This window comes from Nilaparvata lugens, chromosome 8, assembly GCF_014356525.2.
Source record: "Nilaparvata lugens isolate BPH chromosome 8, ASM1435652v1, whole genome shotgun sequence".
Classification (NCBI taxonomy): Eukaryota; Metazoa; Arthropoda; class Insecta; order Hemiptera; family Delphacidae; genus Nilaparvata; species Nilaparvata lugens.
In genome coordinates this window covers 19,040,717-19,058,999 of record NC_052511.1, presented here as the reverse complement: position 1 = coordinate 19,058,999, position 18,283 = coordinate 19,040,717, and the positions used below count along the sequence as shown (strand labels likewise).

Here is an 18,283-nt window from a genome sequence, read left to right as displayed (position 1 = left end):
TGTTGATTCAGAAGTTGTATTTTCTCACCTGTATCCATATTGGAATGTGAACATGGGAGGCTGTAGTTGAGACCTGGGTCTCAATTTATTCCCTATTTCCGCTTTGAATACACTTATGTACATCACTAGTCCTGTCAGCATCAAAAGCCCTGTTGATCATAGAAAAACATCAACAATTAAGTAAAGAGGAAATGGAAAACAAAATAACTGGAATATGATCATGATTTGGAATAATTATTATCAATTTTATGAATGAAATAGTTCTGTAGCAAACGTCATGCTTCATCTCTTCATTTTATTCCACAACGACTGAGTTATTGGAAGATAAATTATTTTCAATAACATTCGTGAGACTGAATCAGTTCCCACAATCAGGTCAAGTTATTGACAATGAGTTACCTAGCAATAAAACCTCGGTCCTAGCACGAAAATCCAACAAGACACTTATGAATAGAGCTTCTGCATGTGTTTTCCAAAATATATTACCTTGTAATGTTCTTTTCTGTGGTGTTTCCACTTGATCTATACTCTTATGTTTCCACTATTAAAATATACTCGGTGTTTTCCACTTTGATAACTTATTGTTTACCGTGTTTTTATCCAGTTTTCTTTCTACTTTCCTTTCCCTATTACCATAGGTAAGGAAAGTATTGCTTTCCGAAAAAAATTAAGGTACCCCAATTTCTAAATTTCTATACGTTTCAAGGTCCCCTGAGTCCGAAAAAGTGGTTTTTTGTTTTTGTTACTTTCAATATAATTTATTTTTGATATTCGAATAATTTTATACTGTATTAACCTTTTTCTTTTATCTGCTCTTCTTTTGTCATTTTTCTTTGCAAAATTGGTGTTGTACCGTTGTGAGTTGAATGAATCAAAATGACGAATAAATAGATCAGAAAAAAATTGAAAAATTGTGTTAGAGCAGTATAATAGTAGAATCAAAAATTTCCAATAGAATTGGTATCTTAAAAAAATTACATTGAATGAAAGGGTACAGAGAATTCTTCCAATAACAATGTAATCGATATTCTATTATAGTGAAGAAAGTTTATGAACAGAGCACCATTCTGGCATGACTTCTTAGATCTTCGTGAATATTATTATTATCAATTTGTATTATTATATTCATTTATATATTTTGATTGTATGATACTTTAAATGCCGCAAATTGATTTTTTTCTTTTTAGTTAAAGTCACTTAGCTAAACTATAATTTTTGCTTATATTTTTGAATTTCTTATTTATTAGTAATTTTTTATTGTATCTAGTGTCAATGAAGTATAGTTATTCTTTTTCTTATCGATTGTCAGAAGACTCCTCCATGCACACGGACTTACATCGTCCAAGCATGGAGTTATTCATTTACTTTTTATTTGTTTTTCATATTAATGTTACAATCTAATGTATCTTTACTTTGTTTACCCTTAAGAGACACACTGGGGTGTTTCACACCCCAGGGATTTTTTTTCTGTTCTGTAGTTGACAGTATCAAACAGATGGAAATTTATGCCCAGTCTAAATTAGGTTTGTAGTATTGTCAACTACTCTTCACCACTTCCAGTCAGTAATAGCATTCTACAAGGTCACCAGCTCATCTTGTTCTTCGTTTGGGGTGTCTAACACCCCAGAGTGTCTTTTACGTAGGACTTTTATCAAACACTTTTATTACAAAGATTTACTTGTATTGTCACTACGAATGTGGTATGGGATGATGGATCAGATTGGAATAAATTTTATGATTCTCTACAATTTGAGATTCAAAACAATAAAATGAAGAGACGTGAGTTTTTGATGAAGTTGTCATTGGCAATGATCAACCCATCCGTTCAAACCGGATTAGGAGCTCCAACACCTAGGCGGAACATATGTACTTCTAAAATTAGTATAAATATTGATAAGCAGTGCTTTACTTTTGATTTCTGTATGCACTTGGAACAAAAATAATTAAGAAATGATGAAGTATATGGTCTAAGTACTTGTTTTTTCATATTTTTCAAAGAAAAAAGCAAAATTAAATTGGGGTGTTCAACACCCCAGTGTGTCTACTGTGTTAGCATAAAGTAAGTGTGTCTCTGTAGGGTTAATACTATGTGATGTATAAAGCTTTTGAATAAATTGAACTCTTTCCAACTAAAATCAATAAATAGTAGCCTAGGCCTACTGCGCAAAATTCGCAGACTTCTCTGAAACTGAAGTTTGAAGAGTTAATGTTGTTGAAGAGAATTCAGAGAGAAGGAAATAAGCATTCATAAATCACCTGAGATGATGAACACCACTCCGGAAACAAAGACAGAAATTCTTCTCCGTCTCATTAACAGACCATAAAGGATGCTGAATTCGCCAACAAAGAGCAGCATTGTCGCCAAGATGAAAAAGAACGCCGACCTCGTCACTGCATCTGAAACAAAGTTACGGTATTTCTTCAGTCATATTTTCATAAAATCATAATTAATTATCCCACTCGGAAATGCAACACAATATTATAATATTTTAATTAGTCACCTCTCTTAATAATCCCTTTTGCATTGATCACTCAAAGATATACTCACCAATATGTCTCAGAATTTATTATAAGAGAGGAGAGTTCTTACTTTCCTTGCCCTATTACCATAGGTAATACAGTGCTTTCCGAAAAAAATTAAGGTACACCAATTTCTAAATTTGTATACGTTTCAAGGTCCCCTGAGCCCAAAACAGTAGTTTTTGGGTATTGGTCTGTGTGTGTGTGTGTGTGTGTGTGTGTGTGTGTGTGTGTGTGTGTGTGTGTGTGTGTGTGTGTGTGTTGTGTGTGTGTGTGTGTGTGTGTGTGATTTTCTCGAAAACGGCTCCAACGATTTTGATCAAATTCATACCTAGAAAAATCATTGATAAGCTCTATCAACTGCCACAAGTCTCATATCTGTAAACATTTCAGGAGCACTGCACCATCCATGCAAAGTTTGATTTTAGATTCTCAATTATCAGGCTTCAGATACAATTTAAACAAAAAATTTCAAGTGGAAAAGATTGAGCGTAAAAATCTCTACAATATTAATGTTCAGTAGCATTTTCACCTAAAATTGAAAATAAGCTCGAAATTCGAGAAAAAAAGATTATTGAATTGCAAACTGTTGGCAACTGTTGATTCTATTGAAACATTCACTATGAAGAGATAGCAGACTTCGTGTGTCTGCAGCGCAGACAGACAGCAGCCTGTCACCAGCTGGCTCAGATCTTAGAAAAGTAGACCTGAGATGCGCGGGAACACTAGCGTCAGTTGATTAATTTTCATAACGGTAAGGAAAGTTGTGTGAGTGCACCACACCAGATTTTTATTACAGTAATTAAGGGTTCAGAGTTGTTCTAGCTCGTCAAAGTAGGTTTGATCCTGTTGTCACTCAAAATCGTAAAACAATATTATAATATTTCAATTCGTCATATGTCTTCTTAATGTCATTTGGCATTGATTGGAAGATATACTCGTCTATATGTCTCTCAATTGATTAGAAGAAAATCAAGAGCTTAGAGTTGTTTGTAACACAATATTGTACTATTTCAATTAGGCACCTCTCTTCATAATCCCATTGGCATTCATGAAAATTTTATTAATTTGTCAATATGTCTCTACATTATTGATTAGAAAAAATCAAAGAGTTTCTTTTGTTACTTTTTGAGCTGTTTTAAGCTGCGTTTACACCGGAGTTGATAACAAAAGTTTTAGAAATTTGTGTTATTAACTAATGTGAATAACAAAAGTCATTAACATGACTCATATTAAAACATGAATATGTTAAAAACATTCTCTCTAATAAAAAGGAATTTTCTGTGAAAATACGAGCTATCAACTATTTTTGACGATTCAGTCAATTCAATCCATTTTTTTTAATAACTCGTGTTATTCTCCGGTGTAAACGCAGCTTTAGTTCATCGGATGATATACAATGTACCTAGAATACATATATTCTATGTACATTGATATAATACACGTACATCAAACAAAGTAGGTCGGATATTCTGATGATACTTCGATTCGTTTTTGCCTTGGAAAATTTTTTTCAGCTCATCTAAACGATCATACTCAATTAAATTTTTGAAATGTATTATTCTAGTGGAAATAATGAATTTAGGGTTCTCTTGAGAACTATATTTCATTCATTGCATTCATTATTCAATTCGTTAACAGGTCATAGATCGATATGATCTGAAGAGGACAATATGTAGAGCCAAAAACTGTCTCTCTTTTGATTTTCCATGAAATAAGATAGCTTTTATGAACTCCACTGTCATCTTTGGTACTGTTTTATAAACACTATTCCAATTAAGCAGTACTATACAATAAAGCATAGAGTACAAGCTAAGTCTCTCTCCCATTTATGAATTTAGATAACTTATGAACTCTACTATCATCTATATAGTACTGTTCTGTGAAAATCATCCCAACCATTACTATATGCAATAAAGCATACGGTACAATAAACTTCTAGAAGCTCATCCCATTCCCTTTGATTTCCATGTTGTGGAAACTCATATTGTAGCCCACTTGACATCTCTCGGCTTGTCAAGCAGTCATTTTTCACATCAAGTCATGGAAAAGCATTCGCGTTTATGGAGAACATAATATAGGGCTGCTCTCACTGTTGTTCAGAGCATAAGTCGTGGGCTGTTCACAAGTACAGTTCGTATATTCCATGAGACGTCGAGCTTCAATGACTTTGAATTAAAGTTTGCGTACTCCACGAACTCACTAGGAAGCAAGTCAGAGAGAGTTCTGCGAGTAAGAGAGAGTTCTGTGCGCTCTACAAAGGCTTCGAATGGCATTCACACATACACACAGACGCACGCACGCGTTTCTTGTCAAAGTGAGAATCCTGGTGCGATTCCAGGGGCGGGGGAGTGGTTCCAGAGGGAAAAGGGAGGCTTTAACTTTTAAAACACGCCCGACTCAACACCACTCACTTTTGCTCGGCATAATTTCGCGGTTATTTCTCGACGTAGTCCTTTCCCTTACCGAGTACAGAAGCCCTGTTGAGCGGGAGTCTAAACCTAAACCCTCAGCCGGACAAGAAATTATCTTGTCCCGTTTCCAGTGGGCTGCTACGACTGTTCAAAGGCCTGATTAACTCTAATCCTCCTACGCCTACCCGGACGTTATTAGAGAATGCTACAGAGGTTAACAATTACTCATCTTAATATTCGTGGATGCTACCACGAATTACAATACTCTCTGAACATTTCTTCATGCCTGCGGAGCAGGTGAACTCGGGTTTTTCTTAGAACTATATCAATCATGACAATAAATTCCTTGAGACCTATTCCATCATTGACATTGAATCTATCTATGGCAAGTAATTTCAGATTTTATTATGTTGACTGGATAGGGTTCGAATGAGGTCATTGTTAATGCTGGTCAATTTATTTGAATTCTCATTGGAAGAATACGAAGTTATCGAATTATTTGAAATTGAATAGAAAATGATCTGAAAGTTTTTTTTTAAATGACACCGGTCTCCAATATTTGATTTTTGAATTGTGAAGGAATCACTAACTCGAAACAATTCCACCAAGTTTACAATCTAGTTCGATATCTTGATACCAATCACTTTTCTGATGCTTGATAAGAGATCGAATCTTGAAGTTTGTACATGCAGTATGTAGTATGAATTCATTATAATGGATAATACATTTCTTCAAGAGCTGTTGATCTATAATTGAATAAGATTGTTGCTTTGAAGGCGATGTCCTCTCAATTTCTATTTCGGAAGCCTCTTATAAGCTGAGCAATAAGTACTTTATAATACAACTAATTAATGCATCTATAATCTGCACTCTTATAATAATTGATGAATGGCTGGTCAAACTCGGGACAACACATTTTTTTGTATCAATGACGAACAATAAAAAAGCAACGGAACTGTGATGACATGAATTATTGAGATTTGCAAAATTACCATATTTCTCAATGGAATATACAGGTGATACTCATTTACTCCTTTATTTCTGTTTTCTTTGATACCATAAAATTAGGGATGTCAATCCCGGGATCCCGGGATCCCGGTCCATCTTTGATACTCAACAATTCCGGGATTTTCGGGATTAGAAAACCTGAAATTGTAAGTGGAATTTTTCCAAAAACAATTCAATATAGAATTCATTTACAGTGATAAATATCAGTTATGCATAACTAATTTATTGTTCTAAGTGTTTGACTAATTCATTCCACAGACACAGCCTACAGTTGCATATTACATTATATAATGTATATATATAATATTCTGTACTCTGTACTGGCTAAATAGAATTCGTATTATCGGTTCCCATCATTCGCAGAATGGTTGTTGATCGTTATGCCTCTACGTTTGTTTCTGTTTACACAGCACCACAATTACCAGTCAAGACAGCGCAATATTTGCAATAGTGCTGATGTCATTTCCTTGGAATGCACTAAGAACTTTGAAAAGACTTCAGAAATCAGAAATAAATAAGCACAATCTATTCACTCTCTGTCTAATTATTCCTCTTCTCTTTCTCTATCACAAGTAGAATATCTAGTTGGAGTAAACATAGTTGGATCTACGAAATTTCATTTAGTAGTGGTTCAGCTATTAAAAAAAGTTACTCCTTATCTTGGAAACATTTATAGAAATAGAATGTTCAATTTTAATATTATTCCCAAGTATTTTTCAATACTTGGAACCATTTCAATAATATCCTCCCCCTCTAAAATGAACCCTTTTTTCCCTCCACACACTGTTACTGAACATGTAATTGAGGAGGAACAATTGGTTAAAAATGGATGAAGCTGATTCTTGCCAATCCCGGGATCAGTCCCGGGATCCCAGGATTGATAATCCCGAATTAGCGGGATTAGATATCAGTCCCGGGATTGACATCCCTACATAAAATACTCAATTCATGGTTTCTCCATCCCAATACTAAAAGTCTCAATTATTCACTTCAGCAGATAATGTACAGTACTGTACCTCGATTGAGACACCAATATACTCTGAGCACGATCTCAAATAATTAACATTTAAGGGTGCAAAAGTAATGCAGACTGTGGGAACCAGCACTTAATATTCAGAGCTAGCATACAGCAACGTGCGTTCGAATGTGAAAACGAAACATCCAGAACGGAGCAGAAATTATTGTTGTCGAAGATCTATACCGAATAAATACATCTATATAGAATGTAGCCTATAGATGTCGAATATCACGTACAACTAAAATATGGAAATCGGCAAGGTCGCTAGGAAGAGCGAATTCAGATTAAATGCGAGCGAAAAGGTTCGCTCAGTAAAAAAGTGTTACCTTGTCGATGGGATTGAAATTTGCAGGCAGCGGCAAAGAGAAAAAAGAAATACGTGGGACGCAGTGAAGCGGCGATGCATAATATAGGAGGCATGCGCGTTTTCTATTGGCCTGACAGGTTGGATGCTAAATCAACTGCAAATCGGTTTTGGCCAGGTTACATCAATTTCGGCAATGATTCAGAGCCGGCTACACTCCCGCTGGCCGAGTGACATCTGACGAATTAAAAGCTGCTTGACATCGTGACCCACCGAAACCCACCGAAAGGTTTCTGCTGGATTGAATATGGAAAACGTGCGCTGTCCTGGAAATTGAAAAGAAGTGAAAAAATCACTTGGGTGTAGTTACTACACCATAGTAGCTGCACAATACTAAAGTCTACTTCTCACTAAAGGCAGATACAGCATCTTGGTTAAATCAATGTCTGTAAAGTGTCTAACATGTAGGTAGTAGTAGAATAATTGTGTAGACCCAATAGAGAATTGCGATCAAATACTATATTTATTTTGAGAAGTAATCAATGTTTTGAACTCATTTCAGTGGGAAATCTACAGAAAGTAAATGTCACACTTCGGACAGTACTTTATGGCCTGTAGGCTACTTGATTGGAAATAAGAAGTTATTCCAAAGATTTGAAGATTCTCCCACTCCCTGGTCGATACATTCTAGAGGTCTTTCGTTTCAGTGATACAAATAAAGTAAAGTTCAACACAGGGAAGTTACTCCACTCGTACAATACTAGAAATAGGAAAAAAATTAGGGATGACATCCATCGAACTTGTATGTTTGGGAGGGGGATGGAATCTGGCTCTTCAATAATCATTGCACATCCTAAGGCTCTTGCAGGCGAGAAGTTTACAGTTGAAGTGACAAAAGAGTTGTTAGATGTGTGCCCTTATTCTAGTGAGGAATTATTTTCGCATCGTGAAATGCACAGAAATAGTAGGAGATTGAAAACTATGATTCTCTATTCTTCCTCATTATTATCACAAGAACAATCATCCTTTTTCGCAGAGTTCGTCAAATTTGTCAGCGAAGAGACAAATAAATTGAAAATACTCATTATGTGGACTTCTGAAAATAATCTTTAGTATTTCTACCAGAATAGAATAGAATAGAATTTATTTGTAATCAGGGCCATGCCCTATATACAAAGAGTTGAGTACATAGTATTCGTTTGACACAAAAAAAAAAACATATTAGTTTGACACATATGATTAGGCTATTATTATTTCGAAATTGAGTCCAAGTGTCGGTTTAGCCTGTGGTACTTAAAATTAATGACCTAATTCTAACAGCTTCTACACAAAAATAATATAAATTATTCATTTTTACTACAGTTAAATTTGACAAAAGAACCATAACTTTATCTGAATCCATTACAATATTTCTAATAAGTTTGCCAATGTAACGTTTTCTTGCGTCATTGTACATGGGGCATATCAGTAAGAAATGTGCTACCGTTTCGTCGGTTCTAAGATTGCAGATTGGACAGAGCTCCCTGCAGTTAATCCAAGTACCTTTTCCCTCAAGAAACAAGTAAAAGCATGTGTCACTGGCTAGTCTCAGTTGGGAAACACAGCGGATTTTTGAAAAAGCCAACTCGAAATTCAGTTGTTCACCTATCAGAAAATTTGGGTTTAGAAATGTGTACCTAGGTAATGAATGAGAATCAAGGGCCCTGCTAACATCTAAATTGAATAAGTTCTCGCTATGCTTATCTACCAAATAAGTATAAAACGTTTTTAGAGTATTCAGTTCTATCCCCTGATTGGTCCACAGGTTGCTCGCTGAGGCACAATGAGATATTGACTCCTTACTTGATATAACAAGTTGTATTTGAGTTTTGTGTCTCTGACCACACCATCAGCTAATTATTCTTGTCTCATAATTTCATAGCATTTTCTTGGGTATCTATTGACTGGCATTTCTCATAGTGAATGAGAAAGACTGAGAAACAGATAGTTTATCAGAGATTGACAATGGTGTAATAACCGAATCCTATCTTTCTAATTATCAATAAATCAGTGGTTTTTTGACAATTTCTCAGTCTTTTTCATTCAATATGAATAATTACCACAATATCAACTTCTCAATCACACACAAAAAATTTATAGTAGTCGTATTAACCAATTCTACTATCGAAATACTCAATATGTGGAGCTTTCTCAATTCAACCACAAAAACCCCTAACATTATTCTGCAGAATTCGATTTCGAAACTGATGCTATTCCTCTTGAATCACTGTGTATTGATAGCGGAAAGGTTGGAGTAATATTGATCATCACCTCTAATAGCACTTTGATGTTGATGATGTAATGAAGACCTCGTGGTAGAATCAAGTCTCCTCTCAACTCTAAGTGACAACTCATTACAACCGGAGTACAGCAGTTCCAGCTCATTGATTTGGAAGGAATACAAAGTATCTGAGAAGGTTGTAACCGATCATCAGTCCACTCTCAACTCCTGGCTCAACTCCTCGGCTTCATGACCCACTTTCATTAGGACAAACAATACTGCCGCAAGTCTTGTTTTATTATTATGCTGTGATAGAGAATATTTATCATGTTTCGACATCTCACCAAGAGACAAACATGCTAAAGATCACACATGCTATCACAAAATCGTGAATTTCAATGTCATGCACTGATTTTCAAGGTATGATCCGTCAGGCAGAAAAATATCATAGAGGGGGCGGGGCTACAGACAATTATCTGATTTTCAAAAAAACACCTGCAAATAATGACCGAAATGATTTTGGGGCATGGTCAGCATCTCAAGAGATTGAGCAAGTGAAGCTTCAAGTATCCCATCGGCCTACTGTTGAATGTCTGAGTTTTGCTTGGGTTCAAAGTTGGAACCAGTGTACAAAACTAAGAGGTCATTCACCCCAAAAGTCACAAAATCAAGGAATTTCAAGGTCAAGCACTGATTTTCAAGGTTAAAAACTAGAGCAATCCACAGATTAACTGGTCATTGACCCCATGTGTAATCGATCAGGCAGGAAAATACAAAGGGGCGGGGCTACAGACAAATATCTGATTTCCAAAAAAACACCTGTAAAAAATGACTGGAATGATTTTGAGGCATGGTCAGCATTTCAAGTGATGAGGCAGGTGGTGCTTTTAGTATTTCAGCCCTCAACTTTGAAATTATTTATATTTCAAAGCTACATAGAAATGTATAGAGATTGTTGATCATTGCCATTTTCATTTTATACATTCATTAACAGAGCCTCAAATCATAAAATACAATCAAATAGTATTGGGAGAAAACATAGGCTGAGCCAAAAACTGTCTCTTTTGCAATAGTAAAATCTGACTTTAATCCACATAATCAAGAATCTGATGACTCAAAACAGGTCAACAAGCTTATTTGAAAACGTAAATAAAAAAATCTGGTCCAGGTAGTATCATAGCCTTTTGTTAATAAACTACGGAAACTGTAACAAATCAGATTCCAATCAGTCCGATATTCAGGGTGCAAGTAAGTTGGCTGTGATTTTAATGAGGATGCGAGAATAATGATGAGGGAAGACTCATCAGCGGAACAGAGCCATTGAATGGGCATTGGGGACTGCATTCACTGGGGTGTCAAGCAATGCACACTGCATATGGGGTCATTGGACATGTCAAGGGAGTAGGCCAGAGAGGTGGATGATGGAGAAGAGGTGTAGAAGGTTAGAAAGGAGGAGGGGGTTGCGCAGGGGGATGAGAAGTTTGAGTTCAAGGATGAGAAAAGAGAGGAGGAGTAGGTGGGGGAGAGGAGGAGGAGACATACGAAGAGGAGAAAGAGGAGTAGTAGGAAGAGGGGGATGGGAAGGAGGAGGAGAAAGAGGAGAAGAAGATGAGGAAGAATAAGAAGAGGAAGAAGAAGAAGAAGAAGAAGAAGAAAAAGAAGAAGAAGAAGAAAGAGCAAAACAGTTGAAGAATATGGAGAAGAGAGAGAAGCATGAGTAGATTAAGAAGAAGAAAAAGAGGATGAAGACGAGGAATAAGATCACGAAGAAGAAAAATAAGAGGAAGAAGACCGATATGAGGAAGGAGAAGAAGAAGTAGACAAGGAAGACGAAGATGAAGTAGAAGAAGTAGTAGGAGAAAAAGGAAAAGTAGAAGAGGTGGAAGAAGGTGAAGAAGAAGGTAAAGAAGAAGAAGAAGAAGAAGAAGAAGAAGAAAAAGGAGAAAAAGGAGAAGTTGGAGGAAGGAGTGGAAGAAGAAGAAAAGGGACGATGTGGAAGGAAGATAGTAATGGTAGAAAACAAAAGAGATGGAAAAAAACGATAGGAGGGAGGAAAAAAGGAGAAGACAGAAAGAGGAATAAGAATGGGAGGAAGAAGAAGACGACCAAAAAAAAGAAGAGGAAAAATAGGAACAAGGAAGACAAGAAGTGGAAAAAGGAGAAGAAGGAAGAGTCTCAGATGGAGTAGATGAGGAGAAAGAAGGAAATAAAGGAGAAGAAGGGGAGAAGGAGAAGAAGGAGGAGTAGGAGCAGTAGTAGGAAGAGGAGAAAGAGGAGAGCAAGGAGATGAAGGATCAATAGGAGTGGGAGAAAGAGATAGATTGGAAGGATACTAAAAAGGACGAAAAGGACAAGAAGGAACAGTAAAGGGAAGAGAAGATTGAGAAGGAGATGGAAGATGTGGAGATGACTAAGAAAGGAGAAGGGAAGGAAAGAAGAGAAAATAAAATATTATATACAGAAGGAGAAAATGAAGTTTGATTTAGAAGAGGAGAACGTGGAAAGGAAGGAAATCAAGGAGAATGAGTAGCTGAGATGAGAAGGATTATGTGAAGTAAAAGGAGGATTAGGAAGAGAAAGAGAGGACAGGTAAGATAAGAAGTGAATGGAGGAAAATCATGAGGGAGAGGATTAGAAGAAGAATGAGGTGAAGCATGAAGGTGATGATGAACGAGGATGAAGAAGAAGAAGAAGAAGAAGTAGTAGTAATATGGAGAGGAAGAGGAGGGAGGAGGAGTAGAATAGGAGGAGAATGATGAGGAGGGAAAGTCATTGCCATGTCATAGTGATCAAAGGTGTCAGCAATCAGACCGTGATTTAGGGTCAATTTCCGGCTCTAACCACTATAGAATGCACCTATGCTATGACCTGCTAGCCCAGCGATAATTACTGCCCGATGGATATCCAGTAGGTGAAGCTATAGTATTTCCCTGTTATAGAGCGTTCACCCTGTCCGATTGTATGGTCTATATCTGGATCGTTATCAACACAATCAACAACATCAATACAATCGTCGTCGTAGGATAAAATTGTGATTAACAACCGATTATCCCGTCTTTCGGAGGAGACGATAAGCCGTCGGTCCCGACCACCTAAAAAGTAGTCGTCATCTCTCGTCATCATTCTCCCACGCACAAGCCTAAGAGCTTATGTGGACATCACCCTCAGTATTATTATTATTATTATTTAGAATTTATAATTCGTCTGGTTTATAATATTTGAAATGTTCTACTGAAAGGGAATCTTCTTATCTTTTGTCATTCTTGCTTTTTTTATTATTCTTCATTTGTTTTGTTTGTAAGATTTCTTTTTATAAGTGTATTTTTCATTTTTGTTTGTTATATTTTCTATAATAAACTCCCTTCTTCTGGGGGTACCAGGACGAAGGAAAAAGGAAAGGAAGGAAGGATTATTATTATTATTATTATTATCAGAAGGTTTTGGAGAATTTATATTTCGTCTGGTTTATAATTTTTGAAATTTTCCACTGAAGAGGAATTTTTCTTATCTTCTGTCATTCTTGCTTTTTTTATTATTCTTCATTTGTTTTGTTTGTGAGATTTCTTTTTATAAGTGTATTTTAAATTTTTGTTTGTTATATTTTCTATAATAAACTCCCTTCTTCTGGGGGTACCAGGACGAAGGAAAAAGGAAAAAAAAAAATATTATTATTCAAAAACTGGTACTGATCAAGAAATGTGTCGATAGAACACATTGTAGGCTAATCAATACTACTTATTAGGAACTAAGAGCAACCTAAGTTTATTGTAGGGAATTTACAGTATTCATACTACTGTATCAAGAAAAACTGTCTTCAGTTCCAAGACAAATTAATTAATTACTGATGACGAAAATCCAAATCTTCAATAATATTATATTGTAGCTATATGTTGGCGCTTGCAATATATTATATTGTAGCTCTGATTTTTCTATATATTATTTGGATACATGAGAGAAGTCTAGAACCAATTTCTTCATGCAAAATTTCCTTGTGCTAGATACAGAGTGGCCCAAAAACCTCGTATTTTCGGTTCATTTTCCAGTTTTCAGTTATTTCCGGCAAATCAGACAGAAAAATTTGTTCTTGCATTTTTTCCAGATTAAAAACTACTAAATAAAATGAGATCGTTCGGAACTCTTATGATTTATGAGTTATGATTTCTCAAAAATGAGTGAAATTTGAAGAAAAAATCAATTTTGATGGATTTTAGTTTTTGATCAACAATATTATGTTACCATTTAGATGTATAATTTCAAGTCTCTCTGAGCGTATTTTTGTGCTCTACAATCTGAGATCAGGTAGAGCGCTCTTTTTCATATAGATTTCCAGGTACACCTGACAACAATGCTCCTTGTATTGTGAAAAACACCTGATATTTAGCTTCAACCATCATCACCAACTAAATTGTCACAATGATAAGATCTATGCTTCTCATAGAACATAATCTAATGAACTTATATCATTGTGCGAAATATCAATGTGACGACAATGTAGTTGATGATGATGGTTGAAGCTAAAAATTAGGTGTTTTTCACAATACAAGGAGCATTGTTGTCGGGTGTACCTGGAAATCTATATGAAATAGAGCGTTCTACCTGATCTCAGATTGTAGAGCACAAAAATACGCTCAGAGGTACTTTGAATTATACATCTAAATGGTAACATATATTGTTGATCAAAAACTAAAATTCATCAAAATAAATGATTTTTTCTTCAAAGAGGCATTGTTGACAGGTGTACCTGGAATCCCGAATGAACCGAAAATACGAGGTTTCTGGGCCACTATGTATGTAGCACAAGGGAATTTTGCATGAAGAGATTTGTTCTGAGCTTCTCCCATGTATCCAAATAGTATATAAAAAAATCAGAACTACAATATATATTGCAAACACACCCCCTTTTTATGTCTATATTGACTGGACTGTTAAGCTATTTGAACAGATGCAATATCTCATTTATTTCGATCTTTGAAACAATTACTGATGAAATAGTACAACGATTTTTCTATAATGACCTTCCTAAAAGTGAGTACTGATCAAAAAGTATGTCGCTAGAAATATTGTTGTAAAGCGGTAGCTGAACGCATCCGCGGATGAATGGAACCGCTTTGGCGCGGCGTAAAATGACTGGAAAACCGGCGCCGTCCAACAAAGCGGGTGGCCATTCAAAAAAGTCCACCGCTTCTACTCGAGTTCCGCTCTTATTGAGATGCAAACTGGCTCTGTGTGTTATTCAAGTGCAACTGCAAAAAATCCATATCGCTGCTTTTTATTTGACAGAGCTATCGATGTGCGCATCCGAAATGAGAGCAGAGGATCGCCGAATTTATCACTTGTTTTGACAGCGCGCGCTAACAAAGACCTCAATTTCCGGCTGCGTTAGCCGAAACGGCTGGATTCTCCTATTTTATTGTCATATCTCGGCATTTTTGTTACTTGTTCAACTCCACTACCGATGGCCGATTCGATCCATTCATTTTGTTTCGGTCAATATTAAGTTCAACCTAATACTTTTTCAATAATTACATCACTACTAAAACGTATTTAGAAGTAGGTGGCTACTAAGGCTATCAGGCTGCTACTATGTGATAGCACAATAGATAAATCAAATCAGGTGTGCTGAATAGTGTGTTGTGTTTTTTCTGGTTCTAAATTTTGTAGAATTACTCAACAATTTCCCAATTAATGGTGATTCGAGTGTCAAATTTTTGTTTTTTATTCTGTTTTCACCAGTCAAAATTTAAAAATCTTAGTTTTCGTTGTTCTTGAGTGAAAATGGACTAAATCTTAGTAAAGTGAAATCATAACCCTATTTTGGACTTTTAAAATGTTATCTAAATTTAGGAGAGAAATAATAAAAGGAGTATCGTTAGTTTTTTCCCCCCAATCAGTGCTTCTTTGTGAAAAATATAAATAAATAAATAGGTGATTCAAATCCATAGAGCTCGTGGCTGGAACGCAAGGCTTTTCTTATTCGAGTCACGCCAAAAATATCGTAATATTTTACTGTTAGGAGGCCTGAAAGGTCTTCTAAATGTTGAAAAGAATAACAATTGGTAACGGAGGACCGAATGAAAACCAGTGGCGGCTGGTGTAAATATAGTTTGGAGGTTGCAGATATCAATCCTAACTTACATGGTAAATAAGAAAGCAATAAATAGGGATTATTGAATCATCATTACATAGAACTTGAATTACCGTATATTATTTTTTTTCTCTCAACATAATTCCAGGTCACTGTATAGAGATAATAGGAAAATGAATAAGTTACATACAAGATTCAAACAATACAATAGAAACAGAAAACCCGAAACTGCTTTATATTTATCAGTCTCAATTATTAGCCTGAAAATACAATAATTTATATATTCTTCAACTGCCGCTTGTACTTACGCGCTCACGCAATCCCAATTTTACAGCTTGTGTGGAATTTTCAAGATTTGGAGGTCTTCCAAACTTCCCAAGTTCAATTTCATTCTTATTTGCTATTACACTAAATAAATCATCCGATGAATTTTAAATATAGTAAATATAGCTTTTGTTTATTACACGATCACTTACATATTATCCTCGCTTATTACACATCACTTATACAATCCTCAAATCGAAACAAACAAAACTTTTCAATGTGGTCTGTCGTCTTTAGTGTGATACTATCGACTATCGATACAAAGGCAGTCTTCATAGATCGATATTGTTGGTATCGTATCGTTAGTTTCTATAGAATGACTGTAGGAGCTAATGAAAATGGTTGTAGGAACGCTGCAACCATGCCATCCTCAAAAAGCCATCTGGCCAATTGGTTTGCCAGCACTTTAGGCTTCCAATGTTATTCTCCCATATAACGATATAAGCGACGCGTCATCGGGGGTTGCAAATGCTATGCGTTCCTTCTTCGGACCGCGCAAATTCAAAATGTTCAACTATCTGTTCTGCCTTTCTGCTGTATGAATTTTGTCGGAATTAAGAAAATAATTTTCAATAAAATGACTATCGAATTGAAGTGTTATTAAGACGTTTTAAAAAAGGAAAATCTCTTTCTATTGCCTGACTTGTTGGGGGTTGTGCAACCTTGCAACCTTAAGAGGAGCAACCACTGATGAAAACTATTACCTCTGGCGGTATGCGTTACATTGTTGAGTCAATTTGCAACTGAACTGTTCCGTGTTGAAGCCGAGCTTCTCCCACCACAGAAAATAGGTGGAGTGGGACTATGCAGTACAAATTATACACATATCACTGTCTGAGAATGCGGAAGGAATGAGTAATGTCTATTTTTCTGAAGCATGTACTGTTATATTGTGATATTACTGTTTAGTATTTTTTCTTGTTTTCGCAATTTATTGTACTATTTATTATATTATTTTCATGAATCAACCTGACGTTTATAGATGGTACTTTATCTAAGAGTTATCATCCTTGATAGGTTTGCCTTCATTCTATATCCCTGAGGTCATTGCCCACAATGAACTCCTCAATCAAGTTAAAACACTGAAATGATATTTGCAGACTATAGCCAAATAATTATGTTAGATATGAAATATTTACTTGTACTGTACTGATCCATTCACATCGAATTTAACACAGGGTTGGAGGATTGAAAGGAAATTTAACTTTTATGATAAAATTGGAAACATCGCGAAAATTTGTTTATCTTTTGAATATCACTTCTCTCAGAATCATGGGGCGTCGTAATGTGTAATAATTTTATATCAAATTAAATAGGGGAGAATGTGTCCTTTCTATTGGTGTCTGGATCATTTTCATCCGACCTATAGTTATTTTTCAATTAATGATTATGTTCGTCAATGTCGAGACATTGGGAATGTGGGAGAAATCTTTCCACATTCTCTAGGCGCGCGTGAGAGAGAGAGAGAGAGAGAGAGAGAGAGAGAGAGAGAGAGAGAGAGAGAGAGAGAGAGAGAGAGAGAGAGAGTGTGTGTGTGTGTGTGTAGAAAGACAGATAACATAACAATAAGGAGGAAATGGATGTGAAAATGGTCAGAGTTGAATTAATTTTATTCAACTCTTTTCATATTCATAGTTGATTTCATGATTTCATTTTTGGATTCATCTTTTCAGAGTTGAAATTTAAAAAAAATGTTTTAAAAATGTTCATGTTTAGCCCTGAACTTTTACGTGTTCAAACACTTCTAAAAACCTTTGCCTGTCCCTTTGTGAGCAAAAAATTATCTTATTAACCTAGTATGTTTTTACTATGATAAATAATAGAAAGCTATATTAAAAACAGTCATAACTCCCTTGTTTTCGGGTATTTTCGAAAATGGGACAGAAATTGGGGTCGCTGAATTCAAATCTGAAATCAAAATTCCTCTATCTCCATTATTGGACGATTTAGATTTTGGTGGAGAGGATAGCCTTGAAAAGTAGGGCAGGCCGGGCTCTTGTTGCTTACTACCAGTGTGTAGTGATTTTGCTCCGAGTCGTTCAAGGACACAGGCCAACACAGGCCAAATCCGCGAGCCAAATCCGTAGGTGTGTAGGGCCCTTAACTCACTGAACTTCTATCAGAGTCAGAGTCTATGTAATTGTATCAAAGTCAGTGGCCGATATGTGAGATTCTCGTAAAAAGTCATCACCTGATTAGCATTGGTTTGCTATATCAATGTTATGTGTATTGGAATGCTATGTAATGTATTCTTATTTGACATTAGTTGGGGCAGATAACTCTATCCTTCTCTACTTTCGCACTGTTGCCAAATACTAGTTTGTTGACTATGAAGAGACATTCATATCAA

General features: G+C 35.8%; 1 protein-coding gene across 6 annotated transcripts in view; it reads right to left on the bottom strand.

Moving 5' to 3' along the window:
- The window catches only part of LOC111055101 (voltage-dependent calcium channel gamma-4 subunit), a 304,396-nt gene that overhangs the window by 11,118 nt on the left and 274,995 nt on the right, over positions 1-18,283 (bottom strand). For all 6 annotated transcript variants that reach the window (XM_039434165.1, XM_039434164.1, XM_039434166.1 and 3 more), the window contains 2 exons: positions 2,257-2,397; positions 29-149 (listed from right to left, as the gene is read on the bottom strand). In XM_039434165.1, the coding sequence (XP_039290099.1) occupies positions 29-149; positions 2,257-2,397 (262 nt within the window). The remainder of the gene's footprint in view (positions 1-28; positions 150-2,256; positions 2,398-18,283) is intronic.